Here is a 12912-nt window from a genome sequence, read left to right on the forward strand (position 1 = left end):
ATCTAATCTTAGTGTCATTTCTTTTGTTTTTTGTTACTTGGGCAGATGAATGAAAGATAAAGACTGCATTCAATAATATGAAACAAAGAATGCTAAGTCAGTGGCGAAGCACTGAAAAAACATGGTATTTTAAGAATAAGAACACAGAGCCTTTCATGTATAACAAACTCAGTTAGATGACAAACGCTGGCCAATTCTGACATAGCTAGCTTCTGCTGGCTAGTCAGTGCAGTATGATCTGAAGGTGGGTAGTTGATGAGGTTGCGCAGCTCTGCTTTTCACATCCCACCTAAAAATCTAGGGATTCTCCTACTCTAGAGCTAGAGCTGATACACATACTATTTAGTATGAGAGCTGAGGTAAGTTTATGTTGGGCTAACTGCATAGTCCAACTAACCTAGCAGTGCAAATTCCCTGAGAGGATGACGTTCTTCACTACTTCAGCAAGGGAGCCTCTATATACTTAGTGACTAATGACATAGGTGGGTCTTCCAAGTTGGCTGAGGATTCTATATCCATCGCTGTGACCATAGGACTGTTTTAGGTGGCTCACCTTTAGGCTCCAGTGGAGATTTTTTTTTTTTTTTTTTTTTTTTTTTAAAGATTAGACATTGAAGGGCAAGATATTATAGATATTCCATAGAACAAAAGAGGTTGCGGTTCACTGCTCTTGTCAGGGCAAGTGATCCATTTTGGTGGTCCACCCTCACAGACTAATAGCTGTCTCCATTCTATTGCTAATGACAATCTCTCCCAATGCAAGGGAATTTCATGATACTTTTCTGGTAACACTAAATGGATTTGGACCAACCTATCTGCATCCGTGGAGGGGAAGGGGCAAATGGCCAGCATTCTCTGGAAGCCAGTGGGGAAGTACTGAGTCCTTTACTAGTGGACATGCTCATTTCCTTTTTGGGAACCATGTGTGCAGTTTATACTTTAAAAAAACTTAACACTATCTTCCCAGTCACATATAACTGGGAAGATATGTGACTTCTTGTGTAAGTTTGTAAAAGATGCGTCAACTCACAGTATCTTGATTCCTTGGACTTTGACCTGTGTCAATCTTGATTTGGTTATGGCACAGAGTATGATCAGAAGGACCAAAGATCTCCCCTGGGAAGTGGATAAAGACCAGGTGTTCATGCTGATATTAGATTTATCATCACCTTCAATTCCACTAACCCTGAAGTTATCAAATCACCTGCAGATCTTCATGGGACTGGAAGGTGCTGCCTCTTACTGGTTTCACTCTTTCCTCTTAAAGGGAACCCAGAGAGTAATAGCTCTTCTACCTCATGAGCTTTAGTGTACAGGTCCTGGAAAGTTTCTTCTATGCCACGCTTCTTGTTGTGTTCGAGGTCTTTTAGGAAGCCTACTGAGGAAATCTGGGCTAAGGTGCTCAATATGCTGATGATGCCAGCTCTTCGTTTCCATCGCATCCAATCTGGAGTGCAATTAGAGCACCTCTTTCAGTGCTTGGCTGAGTCTGAGGCTCAATACAGATAAACTGAGAAATGTTGGGGTAAATATCCAGCAGCTACAGTAATGGCCATGCATCTGACGAAATAGGTATCCATCCACAAAAGTTCATGCTCCAATATGTCTGTTAGTCTATAAGGTGCCACAGGACACTCTGCTACTTTTACAGATCCAAACTAACACGGCTACCCCTCTGATACTTGAGTAATGGTTGTGTGCATCTTTGAGACTGAAAATATGCATGTCCATCATTTGTTTCACATAAACGCAACTTGGGGTTTTTGTTGTCTTTACACTTGTTCATAGATGGAATGGAAGTTGCAACCAGGTCTGTGTTTTATCACCTGCATCTGAACAGAAGGTTGCAACCACTTATCTCAAATGCCATCATAATCCACACCTCCGTCACCTATGACTTCTCCAATACACATACATGGACTACTCCTTAAAACTATCTGGAAAAATGAAGCTAGTCCAGAATGTAGCCACCTACATGTTAAGGAGTGTATCTTTGCCCAAGCACCTGAAACTTTTTTTTTTTTTTTTTTTAAACACTAACTACATTGATGTCCAGATACAGTTTAAGGTGTTGATTTTGACCAATAAGGCCCAAAATGGGGAAGACAGGCAGGGATAGGCAGGCCACACAATACTTCCACAATTATGGTCAGCAGAAAAGTATGAGCTGGTGCTCCCTTTGAAAGAAGGGGAGCTTGTCACAGGACATTCTATGTGAAAGCTCCTCAAGTTTTGAAATCCACTATCCCCTTCAACTTACAATAGCTCAAATATAACAAGCCGTTAGGGGGTGCTGTAAAACCTGTGTTTTTGGTTGAGGTACTGAGAAGGATGAGGTCTATGGAGCAAAGAGGTCCTTAAAGAATTAGGGATATGATTAGTTGTGTTACCTTCACTGGATAAGGGTTGGGTTACATGTGTAGTGATGTTATTTTTTCTCCATTTTCTTCTATCATGGACTTTTTATTTTATTATTTTTTTAAATACTCAGGGCACCTACAGCCTGGGATATGTATCTTCTGTATACTTTAAACCAGAGGTCGGCAACCTGTCAGAAGTGGTGTGCCGAGTCTTCATTTATTCACTCTAATTTAAGGTTTTGTATGCCACTAACACATTTTAACGTTTTTAGAAGGTCACTTTCTATAAGTCTATAATATATAACTAAACTATTGTTGTATGTAAAGTAAATAAGGTTTCGGAATGTTTAAGAAGCTTCATTTAAAATTAAATTAAAATGCAGAGGCCCCTGGACCGGTGGCCAGGACCTGGGCAGTGTGAGTGCCACTGAAAATCAGCTCGCGTGCCGCCTTTGGCACGAATGCTATAGGTTGCCTACCCCTGCCTTAAACTGAATTATTAATATAAATAACAATTATATTAAGATTTATATCCAAATAATTTATAAAAATCAAAGTAAAGACTTAATATCCTAGCTACAGCATCATTTAAGTTGCATGACGACTAGACACTGCTTTCTAATTACTTTCTAGTAAGAGTACCGTGCCTTGAACAGTGCGAAAGCCAGTGGAGAAAAGTCTTTGAAGTGGACTGCTGCCACTTTCCATTCTTTCATAATGTGATTTAACCACCTGCCCAAATGTACATTATTCTTCCTCACCTCTGCTCTCCCAGTTGAGGTAAGGTATATACAACTAGTTTCCCCTCTTCTTCTTCCTTCCCTAAAAACCAGGGAGATGGTTTCATATTTCTAGTGCACATGTTGCCAAGAAACAAGCAAGGTAATTTTGCCTATTTTAAAACCTGCATAAATATGCATTACACCTAAATTGGATAACTCAAATATTGATATTTTATGGTACAACAAAATGAGATTACATCATCTTTACATTAATTGAATCCCTGCTTTACAAGTACCATGCTAACAAAGCAAGCTCCTCCAAGGATGACAATCCAACTAGTAACTGACTGCAAATGTTTTCTGGATCCCATCTGTTTTTCGGGCTATATTGGGTAACTTATCAGTACAATCAAGGCATACGTTCTATTAACAAATATAGATAAGCAGAACATATACAGATGCAAAGGTTGTGCCAGCTCATTAACAGGGCTCCAAAGTTTTACTTGACACCTATTAGCTGGCACTGATACCAAGGATGGGTCACAACAGGAACTCCCATGGAGTATCCATCTGATATTAATCCTACTATAGCAGCTTTCAACGTCTGGCTAGTAGATCTTGGAACAGCAAGGAAGTCAGTCAGTCTGCCTCCTAACTCACCTCTGGCTCTGCTCCCTTCATAATCAGGCTCTCACGCAAGAAAGGTGCTTCATCACCTCCCATCTCTAAAGTCAACTATTTCCTCTCCATTCCCTAGAAGTAAAAACCTGGTCATTTCTCACTGACTATTGCAACTACCTACCTCATGCATTCCTGTCTCTTACATTCACCTGCTCCAGCATAACCAAACAGTTAGCTACCTCTCTAGCTGTTCTGACGTTATATGCCTCTGCATAGTTTTCACTGTACTTCTACATTATGTTCAATTCTTCATCTCTGAAGTTCTGTACAACACCACCCCATTGCTCTCATCTGTCTACACTCCTTCTCACTTCCTAATCTGTTACCTCTCAAATGACTCCCTATGATGACTCAAATGACTGATTCCTATTCTCAACATTACATTCTCCTTCAAACCTGCCTCCAGCAACAATTAATAGACTTGTTTATATGGCAGCTGGACATATCGTTCTGCTCATATTAATACTAAGATGTTTGCTGCCATCTCTTTTGTACCTTTTCTCCTTGATTGTATAGTTCAGCAAAACAAAGTTAGTTCAGAAATACTACAACATTGTGACAAGGCTGATATTGCAGGTCATTTCCCTTTTATCAAAAAAAATGAAGTAAAAGTCACACACTCATGAACACAATCTGGTATTAGGACTAAAACTATTGAATGTAGAATGTACAGAATGTCAGTGGCATCCAGGATCCTTTTCCAAATGTTAATTCTGCAATAAACAATCCACTATTACCTTCTGCAAATTACAGGGGGATACAAGTTATCATTTGAAAAATAGTAAATAAAATGATTTAGGAACACCGCAAAGGATACATGGCAAAAGCCAAAACAAGCAGACACCAGACTATGCTAATATTCATTTCCTGCGAGGGCTTCATCAAACTGTAGTAGGCTTCAGTTACCAAGTACACCACTGTAGCTGAAACTGTGAAATCCACCAACCACTGATATTCAGGAAAATAATGCAATGCTGAAAAATAAAGGTTTTCGGGAACCAAAAGCATAAGTGAAATGTTTTAAGGCAAGCAATGACAAAATGAAAGAGGAATCATGTAATTAAAAGAAAATATTCTTAAGTTTCTTTAACATATATCAGATCTAACATATTCAAGTAGCAGCAACAGCAAAACAGTGCTTTTGCTCTTCTGTACTTGGTAATTCATCCAGACCTTTTTCACTTCCGGACCGGATTATTGTAACACAAAGTACACAGGGTTAACACATGAATTCCATTCAGAGACCTCATCCAATGGAGAAAGTTCAAGTATTATGAAGTATTATCTAGTATTCAGGTTTTATGCACTGCTTGCTTAGTGATGCTTTTTGAAAGGAGAGTCCTGCACTTAAATTCCAAATATGAAATGACTTCCAATTTATTTCCAGCTGCAATTCAAGACAAGTAACAAATAGTTTGGGTTCTATCTACACTAAATTTTGTCATCTAAGTGCCTAACAATTTAACTGTAATGTACGTTTAACATTTTGTGTGGAATTGCTCCTCCACCCTTCTAAAAATCAAAAGATTTTTCTTCCAGATTTTGATGGTCTCTGCTGGTTTGCAAAATAATCTGAAATTATTTGGCTAGAAACCACTGGTATGCCATGCCTCCTGAATAATAGGTGGTTTGCACAGAGAAAACTTCTCTCCTGTCAACTTTAGCAACTGCATCGAAGTAAAGCTCCTAACTCTAAAATGTAAGAAATGCACACTAATCTTCTCTAACCCTTTCACACCTTACAACTTCAGAGACTAAGTCAAAGGCTTCTGGCAAAGCACTTGTCTTAATTTAACTGTAATCTAAACAACTAAACTGGTTGTAATTCAGTTATTTCAATGCATGATAATTTAATCCTTTTTTTTTAAATGATATAGTCTAAGGCCACGTCTACACTACGGGATAAAATTGAATTTGCTAAAATCGGTTTTATAAAACTGGTATTATAATTTCGATTTCATGCGGCCACACTAGGCACAGTAATTCGGCGTTGTGCGTCCATGCTCCAAGGCTAACGTCGATTTTTGAAGCGTTGCATTGTGGGTAGCACTTCCGTAGCTATCCCATAGTTCCCGCAGTCTCCCCCGCCTCTTGGAATTCAGGGTTGAATGTAATGGCCGGGATCTGTAAATGTGTCAGTCATTCCTTCCTGCCGGAAAACATCACTGACACCTTTCCCGGCCGGTTTTCCCTGGATGCCCTGGCAGACGCCAATAGCACGCCAAAACCATGAGCCCGTTCAGCCTTTTTTTTCCGGCACTTGTAGTGTACTGGATGCCGCGGAGAGAGAGGCGATACTCCAGCGCGACACAGCAGATTCACTTGCTTTTGGCAAGAATAGCAGAGATGGTTACCTTCGTTCTGTACTGTCTACTGCGGAGAAAACTGCTAAGAAGACGGTTATCTCTCCTCTCTGTACGTGTCGCTGCTATCCAAAAAGGGAAAAAAAAGGTTTGGCCCCCCCCCCTGGCGTGAAATTTTTGAAAGCAAAATGGATTGAATCACTGGCATGAGTCAATTCCTCCCTTAGGTTTCAAAAATAGAGTCCGGCCGCCAAATAAAGAGCAATGAAGTAGAATCGCAGTGATCAAGAGTCACAGCTGCTCCGGTCAGTATTCTACAGGCGGTGCCAAGCGATCGCAACATACCTGCACCCGTTGCTGCCCCTCCTCCCTCAATCTTCCATGGGCTACCATGTGCAGTGCCCCTCCCCATTGTGCAATGAATTTAAGGAAATACAAGATATAGAAACAGAGACTTGTTAGTGAGATAAAATGAGGTGGGGGAGCACTTGAGCACAGCCTCCCGGGTGCTATGACATCCAGGCAGGACGGACTCTATTAGAAACCATAAGGGAGGAATTGAGATCATTGCAAGCGAGTCAACCATTTTGCTTTCAAAAATTTGCAGCCCCCAGTTTCGAGATGAAGCTGGTATTAGCCGTCTGTCCTATCTACTGGGAGTAACCAGGAACATGCCTCATGATATTGAGCATTATCAGGCATGGGTCTCTAGGATGGTGGGCAGTCCTCTGCACGCGTACCACCGGGGAGGGGAGAGGGAAAGGAGCGGATACTGCTCTTCACTGCTGTAGCATCCGTCTACCAGCAGCATTCAGACACATAGGGTGACATTGAAAGTAGTCAAGGAAGATTTCTTTCCCTTTTTTTCATGTGGGGGGGGGGAAGAAACTGAGGAGCTTTCTGACACGCTCGCTCCGCGCCACGCCCAGACCACTGGTGTTTGACCTACAGACATTGGGAGCTCAGCCAAGAATGCAAATAATTTTAAGAGACTGCTGGGACTGTGGATAGCTGGAGTCCTCATACCCCTCCATCCATGAACGTCCATGAGTCTCTGGCTCCCGAACGCTTGTACGCAGCGCTGTGTATCCTGGAGTTTTTATTCAAACCTTTGGCATTTGTGTTCTGTAACGGAGCTGGATACAACAGATTTGTCTCCCCAACAGCGCAGACCTAGTATCTCCCGTACGGTCCCATGCTGGGAGCTCTTTTGGATTTGAGACTGCATCGCCAGCCGTGAATCAGAGCCCACGCTGGGCAAGCAAGGAAATTTGTAATCAAACGTTCGCGCCGTTTCCTGTTTACCTGCCCGCTGCATCCGAGTTCAGATTGCTGTCCAGAGCGGTCAGTGGTGCACTGTGGGATACCGCCCGGAGGCCAATGACGTCGATTTCCATCCACACTAGCCGTAATCTGAACTGTTAATATCGAATTTAGCGCTACTCCTCTCATCAGGGTGGAGTACAGAAATCGATTTAAAGAGCCCTTTATTTCGATATAAAGGGCGTTGTGTGGACGGGTACAGCGTTAAATCGATTTAATGGCCATTAAATCGATTTAAACGCGTAGTGTAGACCAGGCCTAAGGTCTGCAGATGTGCTAATCATCATCTTTTTCTAGCAGAACTTTGCTTTGCTGTCAGGGAGGCTCTTTAGAGTAATAGTCATCTTATTTCGTACTTACTGACATTTGTAAATTCTTTCCTTGCTCACAAGCTAGTTTCAAACATTGTGTCTTTCTGTTTTTGATTAAACATTTTAATCACTGTAATGGCCAATTTAAGCTCTGTGGGGGTTCTCCTTCTCAACACAACATATGCCTTATTAATAATGGCTATCTGCCATGGTCCTGATATTTTAGGGACACAACCTCCATCCCAGGAACTTCAGTTATTTGCATCTGCTTGTTTCCTCTAGCATCTCCTTGTAGTTTCTAAATATTTTACTTTAGAATGTCAGATATCTGAGATGTTTAGGTTTCCCCACCACCACAGTGCCCTTGTACTTCTGCTGGTTTTATCTGTAAAGAAAGTTTATTTTCCACATCCACCAATTATCTCATCTTCCTACACTAGCATATGACCATATACTGTTGCGTTTTCCAGTACACTGTGTATGGTCTGATCCTTTCCAGTGTCTACTCACACTGCTAGAGATGTCTGTTGTAGCAATATATATCTGTTACGCTGGATTTCTCTCATTCATTCTTCTCTTTAATGCAGATAGTAAGATATCAAGCAAGGAACAAGAGAAGAGTTCTACTTCCTGCTTTTCAGCTAATTTCCTTCTTTGTAGTAAGTTGTGTTTTTACGCTCTCATTAGCCATAAAAATATTCTAGTATATATCACAAATAATATGTACTTGATGGAAAAAAACATATTGTAATCACAGAATATATTTGGGATAACATTCAACCAATTACAAAAATGTATCTTACCTAAAGTGTCCACTTCAGTAACTGACTTCGTTTCCAGATGAAGATCAATATCCTTAGGAATGGTTAGGGGTTTATTTTCAATATGACCGTTATATTTTCTGTAAAATCCATGCACAAAACTAATCAAAAATCTATTCACTATTATAAATTTACCTTGATTTCCATAGTACGCTCTTTAAAAGTTGTTACATGATGAACATTTTTCATATTTGAAGTTTTTACATATAAAAATGTAATTTGAGTTAAATTCTACACACATGAAGATAATAACTGAGATGAGGGTGTTTATTAGCTTTACCGTGTCAAAGTCTGAAATACTATTCTGATTGTACATGCGTGTCTAAATTAACAAGGAATGCCAATCTGAGGCTTTGAAGCTGAGGCTCAGGCATCTCAGCTGGAGACTGACAGAAAGCAATGTTAAAATCATGCTGAGAGAATACCACCTGTCATCAGCTGGAGTTTGTAAGTTGCTGAGAAATATTTACTGGAATTAATTATCAGTTATCCAGCTTTGAAGATAACTGGTGGTGTTGGAAGAGAGGGTGGATCAGCAGCACAGGACATAGGGGCTGTAGCTCAATAAGAAAAAGAGGAAACATTTGGTTTCAACAGTCTATTAATATCTGAACAAAACACAAACACTGACTGGGACCATGGCTCTCTGCAGTCTTGAAGTCTGAGAGGGTATGTCTACACTGCAAAAAAAAAAAAAAAACCCCACACAACACACAACCTTGCAGCAGCAAATCTCAGAGCCCAGGTCTACAGCACTAAAAACATTATAGCACTTAACAGCAGTGTAGATGTTCCCGCTCATGCTGGACTTCAGGCTCTGATATCCGGCAAGCAGACTGAGCCTCAGATCCTGAGTGTGAATGTATGCCCTGCTATTTTTAGCACCATAACACAAGCTTGAATCTGTAGACCAAGGCTCTGAGACTCGCTGCCTGGGTTATTTTTTTTTCCCCCCTAACAGAGACATACTCCCCCTTAGAATACAACAGCCTGTTATGCTGTAATAGTTGGCAAGTACAATCTAGCTCAGGAGTCTCAAACTCACAGCCCATGGGCCATCTGCGGCCCACGAACCTCCTCAATGTGGCCGTCGGGCTCCGCCACTTCTGGGGCCTGGTCTCTCCCTTGGCCTCACCTGATGCCCCCAGATGCTCCCCCACCCCCAGGTGATTTACAATGGCCCGGAGTCCCAGCGGCACAGCAGAGCTGAGCAGTATCTCCCTGCCCACTCCACATGTCTGCCAGCCCCTCCCTGCAGCCCTGGGATGGGGCTGTGCCTCCACGCGCTGCTCCTGCCCTGAGCGCCCCTGCGATCAATGGGATGCTGCAGGGATGCTGCCTGGGAGCAGCAACACGTGGAGGCCCCCAGCCCACCCTGCCTTGGAACCCCAGGTAAGCGCTGCACCCCCCCCCAACCTCCTCCCAGAGCTTGCACCCCCTCCCCACACACCCCCTGCTCCAAAACTCCATCCCAGAGCCTGCATCTCCCCACGCACATCCCAGCCCGCACACTCCCTCCCCGTGCCTGCACCCCCCCTTCCTCCTGTACCCCCACCACCTGCCCCAGCCCAGAGCCAGCAACCAGCACCCAAATGCCCTTCCACAGCCTGCACCCCAGACCCCCTCCCCCATCCAAACTCCCTCTCAGAGCCCAACCTCTCATCCCTTTCGCACCCAAACTCTCTCCCAGAACCCAAACCCCAAACCTCTACCTCAGACCTCCTCCCCCTGCCCCAAACTCCCTTCCAGAGCCTTAGGCAGGTGGAGGGTAGAGTTTTTGTGGGGGCAGAGTTTTCAGGGGTGGGGTTTGGGGGGCATGAGTGATATTATTGGCCCTCTAGGAGGATCTGAGGACTGGCACTGGCCCTAAGGTAAATTGAGTTTGAGACCCCTGATCCAGCTTGTCAGATGATGTAGATCCCTGCCACACTAGTTCTCCTATTAACCACCAAATAAAAACAAGTTTAAGCCATTTTTCTACTCCTCTAATCTGTTCTATACTCAGAGTCATACATGCAGCCACATTTATTGGTTATATATTCATATTTTCTGATGATTATTATAAGGCTGGTGTGATTTTCATAAGTTATACAGTATGTCAATTTTATTAGTGTGTAAATACGATAGGCACATGTCAAATTTCAAACGGTGACCGCAAGATGTTTTTTCTTATTTCAAAAAATTGAGACTAGGTGAACTATATTACTGATTGCTACTAAATTCAGTGGCAATTTTTATATAAAAAAAAACTGAAGTTTGTACATATGCACATAATGGTGTATTATATTTCCTATCAGAGCTGAAACCACATGACGACTTCTAAATGAGAGAAATATGCAGGCTGGGGATGGTAGAAGGTAGTTCAGGTTGAGAAAGACTACTGATGATTGGACAGTAGTTGGGTATTTCATGACTTAGCTGCTTCTTGTCTTGCTTTTTATGGTTTGCATTGGTGAGATACACAGTTCAGCAATATTAACTTAAATCTTGAAAGTTTTGGTGTAGGAATTTTACAGATTACTAGTAAGTCTACCAATGACTGATAGCTATTCATATGAATACCTATCAAGATTGATATATTACAAGTTTATATGTTTAGTTATTTTTGCGCTAATTTGTTATAACAAAATGAGAGAAAGGCTTATTGATGACAGAAGTTTAAACATTAGAGCTGTAAAAGTTGAAGGAAATATTGTATAAATTGTTAATTTTTATTTTCAATCTTCTGCGTGAGCAACAAATTTTCAAGCTGAATGTCAACACAAGTTAGAAAATTAAGCTAAGCAATAATACAGAATGACTGCTTTCACATCTGGTGAACAGACCACAGATGTAGTTTGTGAATGATTATAAGATAATAGGTCTCGTAACAAAACATTAAAACGAGTTTCCTTTTTGTTACTAGAGAATATCTCAATCTCCAAATTCAGTACACAGTTGCAGCAAACAAAGTAAACAGAATGTTGAAATGCAACAAGAAATTTGAGACTGATACTATGAGGAAAAGATGCACTGACAGAACTCCTTTTTAAAAAGAAGTCAAAATTTGAGGTTTTTTTAAACTAAAAGACTCAACCAAACACTTTCCAAGTTCATTAAATATAAATTTCAAGTAGGTTAAAAATAGAAGTAGAGGGCAAATGGCAGCACACCATGCACTCAAGCAATGCCCTACACATTATATTACAAAATTATAGCCTGGCAGAGAAAAGAATGTCTTGGCAAAATCAGGTGGCAAATAAGTCATTGCATGCAGTATGTTAAAGTGCTTAAGATTATTAAATAAAACATTTACCTATCTTTTTTGCTTTTCCCCCTTTGTTGCTTCCCTGCAAGAATTCGTAATTCTTCTTCAGTAGGATGTTGATACCATCGTAAACTAAAATAGAAATTTTAAGTTAAAACACAAAACGAAGAAGAGCAATTAAACTCTTATATTTAAGTGAGAGTTGTAAGTTACAGATTAAAGCATCTGCTACTTGCTGTTTTTCAAGGAAATACTTTACCAATGTGTTTGAGAGAGGGGGAGTGGCAGGAAACTGAACCCTGAAATAGCTAAACCTTCATTTCTTTTTGAGGGGAACAGAAAAAAAACTTTCCAAACAAACACAAGTATTTAAGTTGCTCAGATCCTCGAGTTAGTAAGAGAATGCACTGACAGTCTTAAATTTTACAAGAAAAGCTCCCTTACACATTAAAACACTGAACTGGTTTAAACTGACATTACAAATATAGCAATAAAGACCTGGTCTAAATGGAGGAAATTGGAATAGCTATGTCTGTCATTACTCTGGAATAACTCCCCTGTGTGGACACTATTTTGAAATGATTATTCCTCTCAGAAAATGAGTAATTATTCCAGAATGAAGTCACTTTTACTCCAGACTAAATTGTCCACATGTGGGAGTTACGCTGAAACAGCTATTGCAGAGAGTATGGAGAAGATGGAGCTGGCCAAATCCTCATCCCTATCTTCTGTGCCAGATAGGATGTAACTGCCTAGAACCTTGGGTCCTTCAGTTCCAGAAACAAGGAAGTTTACACAAGAGTTCTTATCAGTCAGGTAGGGATCTGATACAGCAGCCACATTTTCATTCTGAAATGTTGAGGCTTTGGGGATGGCGCAGGAAGTAGGAGAGCCTAAGTATTAAAGAAAATACCACAGTGGAAAAATGTATCTGCACTTACTTTAAAGTTTCTTTTCTCAAAGTAATAAGATCCACAGATCTGTTACTCCAGACTGTAATTGGATCAGTTGGTCAGTGACAGCAAGGGAATAGAATGTCAATTTCCATCTTTATTCTGGATGATGCAATTTGTCTACAGGGCAGGCCAGATCTGTGGACCTCATTACTTGAAAGGAAAAAAAAAATGGACAATTTTTCCTATTC

The 12912-nt window shown here is 41.1% G+C and overlaps 1 protein-coding gene across 3 annotated transcripts in view; it reads right to left on the reverse strand.

Annotated features, from left to right (window-relative positions):
- The window catches only part of TMEM161B (transmembrane protein 161B), a 78906-nt gene that overhangs the window by 37461 nt on the left and 28533 nt on the right, over positions 1-12912 (reverse strand). For all 3 annotated transcript variants that reach the window (XM_032784890.2, XM_032784889.2, XM_032784887.2), the window contains 3 exons: positions 11817-11900; positions 8504-8601; positions 4581-4737 (listed from right to left, as the gene is read on the reverse strand). In XM_032784890.2, the coding sequence (XP_032640781.1) occupies positions 4581-4737; positions 8504-8601; positions 11817-11900 (339 nt within the window). The remainder of the gene's footprint in view (positions 1-4580; positions 4738-8503; positions 8602-11816; positions 11901-12912) is intronic.

The sequence above is a fragment of the Chelonoidis abingdonii genome, chromosome 6 (genome assembly GCF_003597395.2).
Source record: "Chelonoidis abingdonii isolate Lonesome George chromosome 6, CheloAbing_2.0, whole genome shotgun sequence".
Classification (NCBI taxonomy): domain Eukaryota; kingdom Metazoa; phylum Chordata; order Testudines; family Testudinidae; genus Chelonoidis; species Chelonoidis abingdonii.